Source organism: Pieris napi, chromosome 24, assembly GCF_905475465.1.
Source record: "Pieris napi chromosome 24, ilPieNapi1.2, whole genome shotgun sequence".
In the NCBI taxonomy this organism is placed as follows: domain Eukaryota; kingdom Metazoa; phylum Arthropoda; class Insecta; order Lepidoptera; family Pieridae; genus Pieris; species Pieris napi.
In genome coordinates this window covers 1602631-1619945 of record NC_062257.1, presented here as the reverse complement: position 1 = coordinate 1619945, position 17315 = coordinate 1602631, and the positions used below count along the sequence as shown (strand labels likewise).

General features: G+C 35.9%; 1 protein-coding gene across 1 annotated transcript; it reads right to left on the bottom strand.

The window, feature by feature from the left end:
• Positions 1-4225: 4225 nt before the first annotated feature.
• On the bottom strand, positions 4226-17294 carry LOC125061812 (very-long-chain (3R)-3-hydroxyacyl-CoA dehydratase hpo-8). The gene is made up of 4 exons (XM_047667414.1): positions 17047-17294; positions 15502-15619; positions 7532-7761; positions 4226-5337 (listed from the first exon to the last, which is right to left on the bottom strand). The coding sequence occupies exons 1-4, from the start codon at positions 17136-17138 to the stop codon at positions 5085-5087; spliced, it is 693 nt and encodes a 230-aa protein (XP_047523370.1). The 5' UTR covers positions 17139-17294; the 3' UTR covers positions 4226-5084.
• Between the last annotated feature and the right edge of the window lie 21 nt (positions 17295-17315).

Genomic DNA, 17315 nt, shown 5'->3' with positions numbered 1-17315 from the left:
TTTAATTCGTCCAGCAAAGCGGACGGGAAACGGCTAGTATTATATAAATTAAATTTCTTAAAACTGAAACAATGTTAAGAAACATAAGAACAAACACTTTTATCACATGAGTAGGTATTCTATTGTTAAATAGTTTTATAATCTGATTGTTTATCGTCCGAGATTTCCGTCCAGATAACACCTACTGTTTTTAATTAGATTAATATCAATAAAGTACTCCTGAAAGAAATAAAACACTTTATTACACATAATAAAGGATGTTTAGTTTTAAAAGAGAAAGTGCACTTTCACCCACAGGATTCCTTTGGTCGTGGGGTGATCTCTTCCATTTGATATTTATTTATTTATTTTCCTTATTTCCTATTTTTACAGTAACTTAATACTAATACAATAGAAAACTTTACTAAAACCATAATTAAACATAACAAGTATTAATAAAAACCTAAACCTTTTTATAACTAATTATAATAATACAATTCTTGTGAATTCAGCCAGTTTGCAACTAAATATATCCTTCTCACAAGCAATAGTGTTTAGGCCTACAACGCACTAGCGGCTGGCCGCGATGCGGTGTGCCGCTGCGGTATGACGCGGTATATACGGTCTGCCGTAGCGGCATGCCGTATTCCGGCTAACCGTCCCTATTGCGGTCCTATTGCGGTCTGCCGCAATCGTCACTCGTCAGTGCTTCTCGAAATATTGCACATGATGGACGTTGAAGAAATTGCGGCAGTTATTTATTTATATCATCGTAGAAAATATCGTCAAAAAACTCTGCGTAGTGTCTAGCGCAAGGAACAAGCGATGAAGGACACGGTATTTGCGGCTAACCGCGCCGAGTGCGTGGATGGTCGCGGCGCGCCGCATCATTATACCGGTGCGGCTCGTCGCAGCTCCAGAACAACCGGAGCGGTTGACGGTTGTCCGCAAATCAGTGCGTCGTTATCGTGCGGTTTCATGTAATAATCGATGTGCGGCTTAACGCAGCGGCACACCGCATCGCGGCCAGCCGCTAGTGCGTTGTAAGCCTTAGGGTGCGCAAGACACGCGTAAATGGTGCTTCTCTGAGTAAGTTCGTACGCGCCCGAGGCACTGCCAGCAATTGTGACCACTTACCACGCCGAGTGTGATTATTTGGCAAACGCAGCCCTAGTCTCTCCAACATTTCCCCATTATATATTTTACCTCTAAGGACCTCAAATAAATATTATGTGATAGTAAGGTCTAACTTGTTGTATCCTACTATACAGTGGCGTAGCTAGGTAACCAAGGGCCCTGGGGCAAATTGAAAAATGGGGCCCGCTGCTGTGTAAACTGATTAGGTTTTATCAAATAAAAATATGAATATACAAATACTTTAAAAATGCTAAGCTACTTAAGCTCTTTTGTGCACTGCAGGGCACTCGACACTCAAACAACTGTGTTGCTTAATTCTTTCTAATAAATGCTTCCAATCTCGAATTCCAAAACGCACATATCCGTCAAATTGACACTGCCAACCTACAGAAAGAATTTAGGGGAATTCCCTAGAAATAACTTTTGAATTTCTCTCAGCTGAGTTGTCATGATTAAAGTGGGATTGCAACCTGGCAATATTTATTTTGAAAATGAGAGAAATTTTCAAAATTTCAGTTCTATCGAGATTTCTGGTAAGGATTCGAGGGCCCCTTGAGTTTGAGGGCCCCGGGGCACTGGCCCGCCTAGCCCCTAGGTAGCTACGCCACTGCTGCTATACCCAATAATTAATTATCGTGATTCATGCGCACTTTTTCTTTTTCATGTGTCATTTCTTTGTTTTTTTTTTTTTTTAGAGACAATTCACACCAATTGACCTAATCCCATGCTAAGCTGGTGGAGCTTGTGTTATGGGTAGTAGGCAACTGATATACATACATATTATAGATAGATAGACATATAAATACATATTTGAACACCCAAGACCTAAGCACAACACCAAATGCTCATCACATCGATGTTCGTCTCAGCCGGGGATCGAACCCGGGACCCATGGATTTGCAGTCAGGGGTACTAACCACTAGACCAATGAGTCGTCAATACAAACAAAGTTGGATACATTACTGGGTAAAATTATATACACTTAGATTATATAATTAAACTAATGTTGCACAGGAAGAATCTTTCCATTTTAACATAGGACAGTTAATGTATAGTAAAGTTTTCAATCGTTAGTGAAAATTTTGTTTTTAAAAGTGATTAAAGATGGAAGGGCCTCGGAAGGAGAAAAAGCATTGCGCAAAGTGCGTTTTTTGGGTAACTATTGGTTTGCATTGTGTGTAATATGGTATGGCTATATTTGTTTTCTTATAAGTAAAGCGTATTACTTTCAACACGGCGCCATCTGTTAGAATTGTGACTATCAAATAATAAACAAATATTTTGTAATAAAATAATATTGCGAGTATAAATTGAGATATAAGCTATCCTATCTTTTAAGTTAGATCAAACTTCACACGGTGTGCAAATTTGACTGAAATCGGTTCGGTAGTTTAGGAGTCCATAGCGGACAAACAACGTGACGCCTAATTTATATATATTAAGATTAAGATTATATGAGAGGCACTGGACAGAAACCGGTGGAAACAGATAGTCCGCTCCTTGCTGACCACGACGCTTAGATATGAGATGCTGATAGAAGTAGGAGCGAAAAAAAAACACTTTCACTTTTAACTTTTTATTTAAGACAAACATACTCTTCAATATTTTACGTAAGCCTGTCATAAAATTATTTACCCCACTTAGCCTCTAAGGACAGCGACATCTCTGGCCACGTATTGAAACATATAAAATGTATATAATATTCCTTTCATACGATCATAGGATGTGAATACGATAGTGACAGTTTTGACAGCTCACAGATTACAAATACCAGCCCATAGTTCCAAATATGACCACGGAGCTCTGCTCAAGGTTTTTTTATAAAAAATCGGTTGCCTGTGAAGTCGGTTTACTGACGGTAGTTGAACGTGACAACGTCATAAGAAAATTCTGATGGAATGGTTGCACTTTTCAAAAGAAAATTTCAATTTTATTTGTTTGATAGATATTTTGTATGGATGTAGAGAAGGAGGTAAATGGAAATCACAATTGAATTGATCAAGTTACATTTATTTGTACGCATAAGTACAATTATATCAATTTTTTTTACGAACGTACGCGGAGGCCGATTGTGCTTCTTTGTCGCTAGTTTCGCGCTCTCGCTTGCACTCAAGCCTTAAATGGAACGCCTCAGAGTGAGGTAACGCCGTATGCGTCATGTTTATTCGTGCGTGCAGCCGGTCCCATCGAATTATAAGACGTTGTCACGTCAAAAAAATATCATAACTACAGTCAAAATCTGTTATAACGACATCGAAGGATCTGCTCATACTTGATCGTAAAAACCGATAGTCGTAATAGCCGAAGACGTTATAAGAACCTAATACAATAGAATTCAGCCGGGTACTTTGATTTTGGTCAATATAACCGGTATGTTGTTCTAAACTCTAAACGATGTCGTCGTAAACAGTTTTGACTATAGTTAACTACATGTTGTTTATATCACGCATGCCATAGTTTTATCTAAGCCCTTACGGTAAGATCCAGAAAGAAGAACGCGCGAATGTCTCCCATATTTCAAAATTCATTTTTGACATACGTCAAACTAAGTCTCGACTATAAATCTTACGTCAATTAAAAGTCCATATGAGGCCAGAGCCCTCAACCCATAACCCACTTATCAATATGATAATCAATTTAACGGCCAATTAAAAATAAAACAGATCTCCCTTTTCATATATTAAAATAATAGTATATACAGGGTGGCCAAAAAGTCATGGATCAAACGCAAATAGGGGATAGATTATCAGCTGCAAAAAAATGTTCTACGGGAGGTCTCTAAGCTCAACCCCTGCAGAGTTATAATTTATTTTGCGTTTTTATAAGAAAATTGACTTTTTTTACAAATTCTTATTAATATTCGAAAAAATCTACATCCTGTATCTTTTTCATAATATCCACTAGATTGGTACTGATGAGGTCTTGCGTTAGACATACTATTTATAGTTGTTTATTGAGTGTATTGAAGATAATATTAAGTTATACGATATAATTTTTTTTCAAATCATAACTTTTTGTTTACTTCGGACCCCACTGTGAAAAAAAAATACTCTAGCGAAAAGTGACCCTGTATTACAAGTTTTGGCGCATTTAATAGGGATTCTTTAAGGGTATTACACATTGCCATGAGGCGGTCTAATATCTTTCTAAGAAGAATTACAAACAACGATTGTGAAATAATTGTATTAAAACAATTATGATGACCTCACCTATCCCCTATTTGCGTTTGATCCACGACTTTTTGACCATCCTGTATATTAGTATAATATTAACTTTTGAGGAAAAAAATAAAATTAAAATAAATAACTTAAAACATTCAAAGAAGAACAATGTCATAGATTTTACCATTAATTATCTATAATTCTCTACTCTTTATACTTTCTTTTTTATCTATGCTATAAAAATGGAACGTCAAACTTAATAGACAAAAGTTGTTTAATAATAGATTCAAGGCTCAATTTATTCCGCAGTTACTACACAAATTATTTAATTAAACTATTCCTAAAGCTTTACCTCCGGAGAAAATAAAATGTTGTTTTAAGGTCTTATTTTCTAGTATTCGTGACTTGTAATATTAAGGTATCACTTCAGCCTTGTTTTAAACGAATAAAGACAGTTGACACTTGACAGTTCATACAAAGTGTTTATTTTGAACAACCGCCACCGATTTTAGCTGCCTTGCGATTCTGTAACTCACTTTTCGAACTCTCACAGCGGTTTTCACAGCGGCGGTCGCGCTCAAATCAGTCGTCAGGAGTCATTTTACGATTTGACATTCTGATAAACAATAACTGTGAGAGTTCGAAAAGTGAGTTACAGAATCGCAAGGCTGTATCCAAATTGAAATATCGTCTTTATTGGATGGTTCTTAGATGATATTACAATGCGATATCATATAATATATAAAATATACCTAAATACACTGCGTTTTATAAACCCTAAATATTTAAATGAGTATTTTATATTTTTTACTTAGCTTTCTTCTCGTCGAACAACATTTTGTTCCTTTGTTTCAACATATGACCAAACAGCACAGGGAACAGAGGAATATACAAGAACATATAGAAGACAAGGAAATAATAATAATTAAATATGAAATTCCAGGAATTCGGCATTGACATTGTGAACAGATTATGTTCTTTGACATCATCCAGTGTATAATACAGGCATAAAAGTTCGCCAGTTATTCCTACGGGATACAGTAATAGGAATGTTGAGTACCTGAAAAGATATTTTATTAAATTACTATTTTTTTTTTATTAATTTTTACGCAGTTCTGACATTTCCGGTGATTATTTTTCCGACCCAAATATCGGCCAATAGAATTGCACCATTCGACGTCACGTGGTACAACCTACATGGTATTATACTGAAATTTTTTTGGGAAAATTTTCTCTGGTCGTTGCTTCAAGAAAAGTATTAAGTAGTTGTTTTATTCATTATGAAATTCTTATTTGTTAACTGTACATTTCGTCTCATGGTGCAATTGTATTGGCCGACATTTGGGTCGGAAAAATAATCCCCCGAATACCACACGAGCTTCAAAATTATCGGGCATTTCCCTCAAGGTTCCCTGCAAACAAATATAGTCGTCATGACGACTATATTAATTGTTTGCAACGAACCTATCGGGAAATATCCGATAATTTTGAAGCTCTTGTGGTATTATAAGTAAATAATTTTGTAGTTCCAGCTGTTTCACCCCCCAGGTAGCGCTCATCACATACTACTAGAGCCCTTTGCCTTATCTGATGTTTTATATATGTTAACGTAAAATTGTAAACACCGTTAGATTGTAATCTATCTCGCGAGATTGTAAACTGTCGAAAGATTGTGAACCTCAGCTTACTGCTTACAATTTAATGTATTATTATTCGGTAGATTGTACTACACTAACTTAGTTATCATTCAAACTTCTTTGGTCGATTACAGATTAATTTTACTTTCCAACAATTTCATATAACTACCGAATAATAATACGTTAAATTGTAAGCAGTTCGTTGAGGTTCACAATCTTTCGACAGTTTATAATCTCGCGAGATAGATTACAATCTAACGGTGTTTACAATTTTACGGTGACATATATGCGGCGTATTGAGGTTTTGACTTCTAATTAATTTGCGATATTTGTTTTAAAATAAGTGTTGTTTGATGATTTGCTATTTTAAAAGAGTACCGAGAGGTTTTTACGTCAGCTTTTTCTCTCGGCCTACATCCTCTGTCTTCTTTGCCGATGAGTAGGGATGTCTACCTATTCAAATTTAATGACGTGGAATAAGTAATACCTGTATCTATGTTCCATAATAAAGATATTTTATTTTTGAAGTTATACTTGTGTAGGCACGTCATGAAAACTTGATGAGAATGAAATTTTACGATGCGCGCGCACCGTGACACAAAATTAACAGAATAAAGTTAGTGGCGCATGGCGCTCTGTTCGCTGTGTAGTTATATTTATAATATTTATCCGTATGCTTTGAGTCTCTTCATTTAAAACACGTGTTTTCATACAAGTGCGAATTTTATATGTGCGTCTGAATTATAATCAGAAGTGATTAAAATTGAATATTTAAATCAATACTAATTAATATTAGAAAATAATAATAACTATAATATTTATAAATATTTATTTATTTAATTTTTTAAATGTAAACTGAACTTTATTGACTGTAATGAATATTAATATTAATTTGTAATTAATTATTTGCATGCAATCAAAAACTATTTTTAATAATGCCAAAGAAGTATAACTTCTTACGCGCGTACATAAGTACACGCACCCTTTTTTTTTTAGTCTACTGCCTTACGTTGGAGCGGAATATATTTACACGAATCCTTCATAACAGACTGTATGACATTCAAACTCAAAATAACTTTATTTATACAGGTAAACAAATACACTTATAAACGTCAACAGAAAGGATTTTAAATTGATTCTAAATTTACATTTACTACCAGTTCGCAAGTCAAGATCGTCGAGGTGGCAAGAACTGAGTTCTTGGAGAACACTTGGGTTGATCAAGCCCCTCATGACTTTATGTAAATAAGCTAACTGTAAATTATGATAATACATGTAACATCGGGTAAGAATGACGTATAGACAGGCATCATAAAAACCTGGTCGGCCATCTTGCATAGACAAAAAACCTGGTCGGCCATCTTGCATAGACAAAAAACCTGGTCGGCCATCTTGCATAGACAAAAAAAACTAGTCGGACATTTATCATAGACAAAAAATTTGGCGGGTTCTTGAAAATAACAATTTGTGTCTGTTCTACAAATAGGTAAACGATTGTCTCGTTACCAGGCCATAAAATTAAAAAAAAAAAAAAAAAAAAAAAGTAAATGATTATTTTATTCTAATTCTTAAAATAAGCTACCTAATTTGTAGTACTAAGTTAATTGTCACGCTTACCGTAAGAACTTCAATGGCTGCGGCACACACTTCAGCAGATTCAGCGCATAATACGCATAACGTATTATCTCTGTGACCGACCAGGCGACGATGCATAATGGAAGTCCAGGACTAATGGTCGGCCCATGGGCAACCAATAGCGATCCACATACTAGGAATACCCTCGAGAATACTTGCATAAGAACAATAAATACACCTGACGGTACCAGTCCAATTGCTGCGTGGAGTATCTAGAAAAAAGGATTGTCTATTCGTCAATACGTCAAGAATTATAATGTACGCAATATGTAAGCGATATTATAAATGTACTTTAAACTTAGAATATTCGAATAAAAAATTAATTACTTAACAACGATATTACGTAATGAGGTTTTATGATTTAGTACTGGCTAGTAACAATTTTTTTTCGAATATATAATAAGCTTAAAACTTAAGACGCAACAATATTTTCTGGTAGTAAACAGATTGGAGGCGCGGGATGTTACTTTATAAAACTTTATACCTATAAGCTAAATATTTGAAATGGTTATATAGTGGACTGTATTTTTTCTTATTGATACCTAATATGATTGCTCAATAATGGACAATGGAAAAAGAAAGAAAGGATGTCGGCACAGTACCTTCAACCTCGTGGCTTCTTCTAGTGGCTTCTTTCCTTTGTTGTACACCAATGAACAATCACTTTCACAAATTATACTTAATCAAGTTAAAGTTAATTGAATTTAAGTATAGTTAAAGTTTATAATAAAAAATTAAATGTTTAAAAGAAAAAGGAAGCGTTGCGAGCGAGCGGCGAATAATCAACCATAACGCGGGTCATCAAAATTGTCACTAATTAATTCTTATTAGAGACTCATCGACGTGCGCGCCACCTATAGCCCGTTCCGGAACTAGTACCGTCATAGGATTGGGACAAAATAGGTGGGTGATGAGAGATGCGTCTAGGAATTATTAGGATGGGTATATGTATTGAGCAACCATTATTTAAAAATCAAAAAATATTATAAAAATAACAATCCGGCGCAACCATTCCCCCGGGTTTGAAGGGTTGCCTTCAAGAAAAACTAGAAAGTAAATGAATAGCGATATGAAAAGCGATCTAAAGAAAAGTTTATTAAAGTAACTAACTTAACTAACGACTTATACAAATGTAAACTAACTAACCTAACCAATGACCTATACAAATGTAACTATTCGCTAGGTAGGGGACAGAGACGTACTACAGGACGTAGATAGGTACCTGACGCCGTGCGAACGCGGACCACACGTATAACACCGTTTGAACCAGGGAAAACTTCCTCCACTATTCCTAACGGCCAGTGGAGCGGCGGTGCATTGTCAACAATAACTATTACAACATCGCCGTTAGAAATTGGCTTAGCTGGCGTGTTCCACTTGTTCCGCATTTGCAATGTATGAAGGTAATCAGACTTCCAGCGCTTCCAAAAGGACTGCACTAGCTTGTCAACTAACTCATGACGCGAAAGCAAATGTAATCTATCTTCTTCGATTTCTCTAGCTGGTAGATACTTTAGCGGTGTTAAGTTTAAAAAGTGTGCGGGTGTTAACGCGAGAGGTTCCGATGGATCATTGGATAGCGTGCGACACAGTGGCCGCGAGTTCATCACTGCCTCGATCTGTGCAAGTACAGTGCTGAACTCCTCGAAAGTTAGAATTTGATCACCTATCACCCGGTATAAATGAGTTTTAAGGCTCTTAATATTGGTCTCCCAATTGCCACCAAAATGACTAGCAGCTGGAGTATTTAATGACCAATCAATGCGAGTTTCAGCTAATACGTGACCAAACTCAGAGTTAAAGTGTTTTGAAACTAAGAAGTCGTGTAACTCCGAAAGCGTACGCTTTGCGCCTACGTAATTAGTGCCGTTATCTGAGTACACGCGAGCCACGGGACCACGGCGTGATAGAAAACGCTTAAAAGCTCCAAGGAAGCTAGCTGTGCTCAAATCACCTGCAACTTCTATGTGAACAGCGCGGGTGGTTAAGCACACAAAAAGACATACGTATGCCTTGAACGATCGAATTCCGCGTCCACGCGAACTACTCACTTTAAAGGGACCCGCGTAATCAGTGCCAGTATGTACGAAGGGTTTAGCGACTGGTGTAACTCGGCAGGAGCGATGATCGGCCATTTCAGGAAAATTTGGTTTAGCGCGGAGTCGAAAACAGGGTAAACATTTGTGAACCCGGCTTCGAATTAAATTTCGAGCGGACAAAATCCAATATTTTTGACGCAGTATGGACATCAATAGCTCCGGACCTGCATGGCAATTCAATTTGTGATAGTAATCCACTATAAGATTCAAAATATGACCTTTCCGAGGAAGTATGAGTGGATGCTTACTATCAAATTTTATATCAGCGTTACTCAACCGTCCTCCGACTCTAAGAAGTTTGTTCTGAAGGAATGGCTTGAGGCGCTGAAAAGCAGGGGTACATCGCTTGCCTGTACGTAAGCTAGCGATTTCGTTGAAGAAGTGGGACCGTTGAAGGTCACTCAGTATTAAATTCTCAGCGTAATCTAAATCCGCTGCGATTATAGTACTACGCCGAGGCAATAATTTAACAAAACGACAGATATAAACGACAATGCGTAAAAGCTTTGACCAAGATGAAAAACGATTTGCAAGCGTAATTAAAAAACTTTTCTCAACCTTTTCACAGTCTTCAGCAGTGAAAAGAGTTACATGCTTCTTTACTTCTGGAGGCTGAGACACAGTAGATGGATTAAAATCCGTAACAGGCCAAAAACTTGGATCTGATAGAATCCATTGAGGACCGCAGAACCAAAGCGGATGATCAATGATTTGTGCGGGACTAAGGCCACGAGATAAACAATCAGCGGGGTTTTCATGGCCAGCGATGTGATAAAATGTTCGCGGTGGAAATTCATTCTGAATCTTAGAGACTCTATTAGCAACGAAAGTATCCCAACGATGGGGCGAAGAATGCACCCAACAAAGAGCTACAGTCGAGTCTGAGAATGCGAAAACACGATCTATATTAATGCGATTGTTACAAGCATTAATTACATTAGCAATTAAGTTGCTTAAGACTAATATTGCACAAAGCTCGAGACGTGCTAGCGAAACCACCTTACGAGGTGACACTTTAGATTTAGCGCTTATCAGACTAAATGAGTTTTTGCGAAGACCTTGACTGTCTCTTACATGAAAGTACACAACTCCTCCGTAGGCCCTTTCACTTGCGTCCGCGAAGCCCACAACGGTTACAACATCACCGGACGCGATGCCAATATGTCGTGGAATTTTAATTTTTCCAAGAAGAGGAAGTTCCTCCTTAAAACGGGACCACTGTTGAATGATGTGGTCGGGTGGTATATCATCCCAATCACATTCACACAACCAAAGTTGTTTTATGAGAAGTTTTGCGTATAAGACCACTGGTGCAACAAATCCCATGACGTCCCATATCCTAGCGACACACGACAGAATAGTACGCTTTGTACATGATTCAGCGGTTGTACAGATTTTAAGACTAAAATTATCTGTTGCGGGTGACCAGCATAGTCCTAGTACCTTATGCGAATCAGAGTCATCAAACTCCTTTACAGCAGAGAGACGATGCGACGGCGTAATAGAATCCAAGATTCTTTGTGAATTGCTTGTCCATTTAACAAGATCAAATTGTCCGGCTTTCATCAAAGCGATTACTTCCGCAGCGGTGGAAATAGCCTCATCTTCGTTGTCAATGCTGTAGACAAAATCGTCCATATACAAACCAGTGTTGACTGTTTGCTGTGCTCGCGGATAAGAAGCACCTTCATCCAAAACTAGTTGCTTTATGGTACGAAGAGCGTGAAACGGGCTAGACTTCAGTCCGAAACAAACGCGGTTAAATTCATAAACCTTCAAGGGTTCTTGCGGCGAAAAACGATACAGAATGCGTTGGAACCTTCGGTCACATGGCCGAACTCCAATGCAAAGAAACATTTGACGAATGTCAGCGGAGAGAGCGATACGAAATAAGCGAAAATTAACAATAATATGAAATAAGTTTCCTTGCAGATTTTGCCCATTATATAAAATGTCATTAAGCGAGATTTGGGAACTGGACTTTGAACTACCGTCCAGGACGATGCGTAATTTAGAAGTAAGTTTATCTTCTCTTATTATACCATGGTGAGGTATTGTATATGAGGGTAAATTCCGAGTTTCTTCAGTGTCTAGAGGAGCGGGAGAAATATAACCCTTATTTAAATATTCACTAATCACGTTATCATACGCCTCCTTTAATTTAGGTGATGCCTGCATTTTACGTTCTAAACAAAGAAAGCGATTTTTAGATTTCTTAAACGAATCACCTAATGAAAATACATCCCCTTTAAATGGAAGCGCGACCATGTATCGACCATCCGTATCACGGGTAGTCGTGCTGCTATAGATATCTTCACACGCCTTATCATCTGGACTCAATAGTTGCGGGGCGCTTACTTCTTCTATCTGCCAGAATTTACGTACAGCAGCGTCAAGCGGGTCTGTAGCACAACAATATGAGACAGACGCGTGATTATCAACTAGAGCAGGAGCAGAGCCGACAATAACATAACCTAACACGGTCTCTAAAGCGAGCGGTGAGAGACAATCAGACTGACCTTGAACTTTACGAGATAAGAGAAGGTGAGGAAAGATTGATGCTCCAATCAACAAATCAATATCTCCAGGGGCAGCGTAGGTATCGTCAGCTAAAGGTAAATTATTAAAATTGATCAACGACGAAATATCCACAGACACAGTGGGCAAGCGCTCCGTGACCTTGTCGACTACGAGCGAGTCCATGCTAAAACACACACTGAGATCAAAGCGGGAAAAGAATTTCACCGAAACCGAACTTAGAATTGGCTTAGTAGTACCTCCAATCCCTTTAACCACTGAACATGAGGGTTTCTGGTTTGTCTCTAAACCCAACCGCTGGCATAAGCTGCGACTGGCGAAATTACTTTGCGAGGCACTGTCCAATAAAGCGCGCACATTATGTTCCCTACCTTGCGTATCGAAAACAACAACACGTGCGGTAGCGAGTAACACCGTAGTAGGTGTGCGGGAAGCATTACAATTAGATAAGGAACACAATGTGACGTCATGGGGTTGCGTGGGTATCACCGAAGTTCGCCCTTTATTAGCGGTACTACTGTCAACCGAAGTGCTGGCAGTGGCAAGGCGCACAGTGGAAGCGGCATTGCGCAGCGTGGCAGCAGGTAAAGTGCGTGAAGTACTGTCACCAGACGTGGTGCCCGTGGCTGCGGCGCTGTTATTGTTATCAAAGTGTAGCATGGTGTGATGTAAATTATTACACCGGCGGCAGCGTGAAGAAGAGTTACAGGCAGTTAATCGGTGCTTCCCTAAGCAGTTCACGCACAGATTATTCGCCTTAACAAATTTAAAACGATCGTTAGCGGTCATGTTATGAAAAGTTGAGCATGTATACAAATGTTCGTGTCGCGTATTACATAGGGAACACACCGGCTGCGTAGGTGCAGTCGCCGTATTTAGGTATGTATGCGTTGGTTTTGAAATTTTGCTTGTCGTATCATATTTACGTTCCAAAGTTTTCTTAGCATCATATTTACCTGAAGTGCGTTGTAATATTTTTAGGTGTTCGCGAATAAAACTTATAAACTCGCTACATGTTGGTATATCAGCTGAACTGCGTTTATACAGTTCGAATAAACGAACTGTTTCAGTATCTATTTTTTTTAAAGCCATATACATAAATATGAAATCGGCTAGGTTATCTAGCTTTAAATGCTCAAGAGCGGCAACTGAAGAAGAAAATGTTTCTAAAAATTGCTCAAGGCTATTTGCGTTTGCTATAGACATCGCCTTAAAATCGTAAATTTGATCTAAATACGAGGTTGCGAGATAACGCTTGTCTTCAAATTTATCAATAAGTGTTTTATAAATTATTTCATAATTTGAGGCGCAAGGTGTAAACCCGGCGCAAGCCGATTTTGCTTTGCCTGTTAGTTTTCCTAATAGGTAATATATCTTTTCACCGTCCGTAAGTGATTCATTTTCGTGTATGGTGGTCTTAAAGTTATTATAGAACAAAGGCCAAGACTTAACATCCCCGTCAAAAGACACCAACTCGATAGGAGGCAAATAGGGCTTAAGCCTCCGCGGCGTATCCTTATCAGTTTTATTAGCACTACAGCTGTACAGTGAAACTAAGCGCTTGACGCGGCTGTAAAGCCGCTCGAATGCAATTAAACTTTTAAATTCTGAAGTCGCCTTAGGATTTAAAGATAACAAGCGATTATTATAATCATCTAAGATTTTAATAAAGTCTGAGCGTAACGTTTCAATATTACTACTCGCGTCGAGAAAGTTTTCCCTCATCAAAGGGTCACAATCCGCATCTTTAGATAGGTCAAATACCTCTTGTAAACAAATGAATATTGTATTCCGTTTTTGTTCTAATAATACGAGTTGTATATCTACAGCTAGATCTGTAGATTCCGAAAGCTTATCACTCTTCGGCATTTTTAATTTAAAATAGCGGTAAAATTATAGTTATTCAATATAATAGAATAGAAAAGCAATTAAGAATAATTAGGTATAAAGTTTACTGAAGTGCAAATATGTTGCAGTGACCGACAAACTATGCCAAGGTCACGCGTACGTTTAACAAAGCGATGCAAGTAATGATCGAAATGTTATAAGCATAACATTACAATTGCTTAGCTAAATTATTATACTAAGCGAAAATAAGCGGAGCGTAGGTAAAAACTATAAGCTAAGAAATATATCCGGCTCGAAGGACCAACTTTTAATGGAGGCGCGGGATGTTACTTTATAAAACTTTATACCTATAAGCTAAATATTTGAAATGGTTATATAGTGGACTGTATTTTTTCTTATTGATACCTAATATGATTGCTCAATAATGGACAATGGAAAAAGAAAGAAAGGATGTCGGCACAGTACCTTCAACCTCGTGGCTTCTTCTAGTGGCTTCTTTCCTTTGTTGTACACCAATGAACAATCACTTTCACAAATTATACTTAATCAAGTTAAAGTTAATTGAATTTAAGTATAGTTAAAGTTTATAATAAAAAATTAAATGTTTAAAAGAAAAAGGAAGCGTTGCGAGCGAGCGGCGAATAATCAACCATAACGCGGGTCATCAAAATTGTCACTAATTAATTCTTATTAGAGACTCATCGACGTGCGCGCCACCTATAGCCCGTTCCGGAACTAGTACCGTCATAGGATTGGGACAAAATAGGTGGGTGATGAGAGATGCGTCTAGGAATTATTAGGATGGGTATATGTATTGAGCAACCATTATTTAAAAATCAAAAAATATTATAAAAATAACAATCCGGCGCAACCACAGATATTCAAACTTCCTTGTAAATAGTATATGTGTTATTAATACTATACTTTCTCGTCTTACAACATTATGAATTGAAATATGAAGGTCAAATTAAACTACCGAATCGACTGGTTTGGAAGAGGTTTAATTTTATTTAAAATAATAACAGGAAAATATATTCATATTTGATTTTATACATTTTTAGAGGGGAAATATATTTTTTGAATTAAGAACGTTCTAATATTTTAAAACAGATGCTTATTTATGGCTGAACTGTCATCACTTTAAGCCTAGCACAAACTTCACCATAGATATAAAAGCCATAATTTAAGAATTAAGACAAAATCAGTATTTGGCTCCAATGATACTACACACATGTATGATGCATGTAGGTGCTTCCTATTAATTCTAATTTTCACAAAGGGATTTTAAAATTTCATACAAAAATTAATTGTTACTTATATACTTTTATAACTATTTCTATTACATAATTTTATAACTTTTTAAGGTTTAAGGCCGATGAAGGAAAGGTAAGCCATTAGCAATGCGGTTTATCAAAATGTAATATCCATGTCATAAAGATAAAATTTCTATTAAATTAACATACATACCTCTAAAACTGCTGCATTTTGAAATATATATACTGTCCATTTTATTTCATTCCAATATGTATCTAATGACCCTCGATTTAAAAAGTGAATAATTGTCTGCCATAATAAATATGACCATCTGAAAAGATCATCTTTAATTAACCTACAGACAGAAACATCTTTCCATCTATTATTAATCTATACAGAGATGCCCACTTTTTAGTTTTTATAATATGTTACTTCACCATAATTATAACTCTACATAGAGTGGAATCTATTCTTATGTCATAGATGGACTACAGACTGTCATTTACATCTCAGTGTACCTACGTAAGCTAATAATTTCATTATTTATCATATCAAAATAATTTTCTTTCTTCAATCAGAATAATTGTAAATTTCTAAATTTCCATCTATTATAGATTACAATTAAATTATGAAAATCTTATTACAATGTAATTCAATACTTAATTTCATCATTATACAATATTTAGAATTAAAAAAAAAATTTGCAAGGCATGTTTTAATTGATTTTATTGATAAAAGTTACCAGAAATAGACATAAAAAATAAATGTAAAGTATTCTCAGTATGGAGAATAATTTGAATGTAAAGTCATTATATTATATCAGCATTTAAATTAAATAAATCATTAACAAAAACTGATGAAATTAATGATATGAGGATTTTAAATAATCAAACTTCTTTTAACATCTTTTTTCACTGATGAAATTAAAGAATTGGCCATGAGTAAATCAGTTTGAGAGGTCATTGACAAACTCTATGGTACCATAGTGTATCAACTAAATTTAACATCAAACTCCATAGAAGTTAAAAAATACTGTTGTTGTTGTTGCCCGTTGTTTACCTAGTCCATAAAATGTAATATGTATTTCTTTGCAAATAACAAGAACTCTCCATGCCAGCTATCAACTTTACAAAGTTTACACTGTTATCAAAATTATAACATAAATAAGTATAAGTTATAACATATAAATTACTATAGATCATTTAATAAATACTTTCATACATATTACAAGACTTAAGAACTATTTACTTGATTAGTAATATGCTAATTCCTACAAACAGGATGACTATTGAAATTTTATGTATATTAAGTATGTGAATAATGTATGTATGAATTTTATTTAATTTGTCAAATGTAACCACAATTTATTTATTTAATAATAGTCCGGTTTTTTAATAATTTAATTCAAACTGTTTATTAAATTGTCTAACAATAGGTACTAAAATTTAAATCAATGGAAAAATCCATAAAAAACATTTTATTATAACAAATGTGTTTGTTTTGATGTCAGTATTTATCTTATCGTAAATTTATAGATATTTGTATATAGCTAATATGACTGATTAATGTGTATTAGTTGTTATTAATAACAACAAATTTTCGTAACGTAATTCTTTAAAAATATAATATATTAATTTTAAAGAATAATATAAATATTTTTTATCGAAAAATAGCATAACAATATATCCATTGCATTCGAATAAAATGATACAATTCATTAATAATTAATGTTATTGGTTATAAGTTAGTTTTACTTACCCTAAACTTTGGATTCCATTATATGCTATTAAATACAATTTACCGAATGCAGAAGGTTCATTGTATTTTGATTTCTTCACTGTTTTTGTCATTTTTATAGATAAAACTATTTGTTTCGGTTAAATTTTAAAATTTATTGTACATTTATTGTTGTTTAAAATACACGCGCAACAGCAGTTCACACCCGTGGTTTACAGTTTACAACTTTACACAACGGTCTACGTATACGGTATATGTCTATAGTAGCTTACGTCATCACTCATCGCACT

Excerpts from the sequence above, each read along its gene's own strand:
- LOC125061812 (XM_047667414.1), bottom strand. The coding sequence starts at position 17,138 with ATGACAAAAACAGTGAAGAAATCAAAATACAATGAACCTTCTGCATTC. Across the intron at positions 7,762-15,501 it reads AAAATGCAGCAGTTTTAGAG|ATACTCCACGCAGCAATTGG; the intron begins GTATGTATGTTA and ends CCTTTTTTCTAG. Across the intron at positions 5,338-7,531 it reads CAGCCATTGAAGTTCTTACG|GTACTCAACATTCCTATTAC; the intron begins GTAAGCGTGACA and ends ATATCTTTTCAG.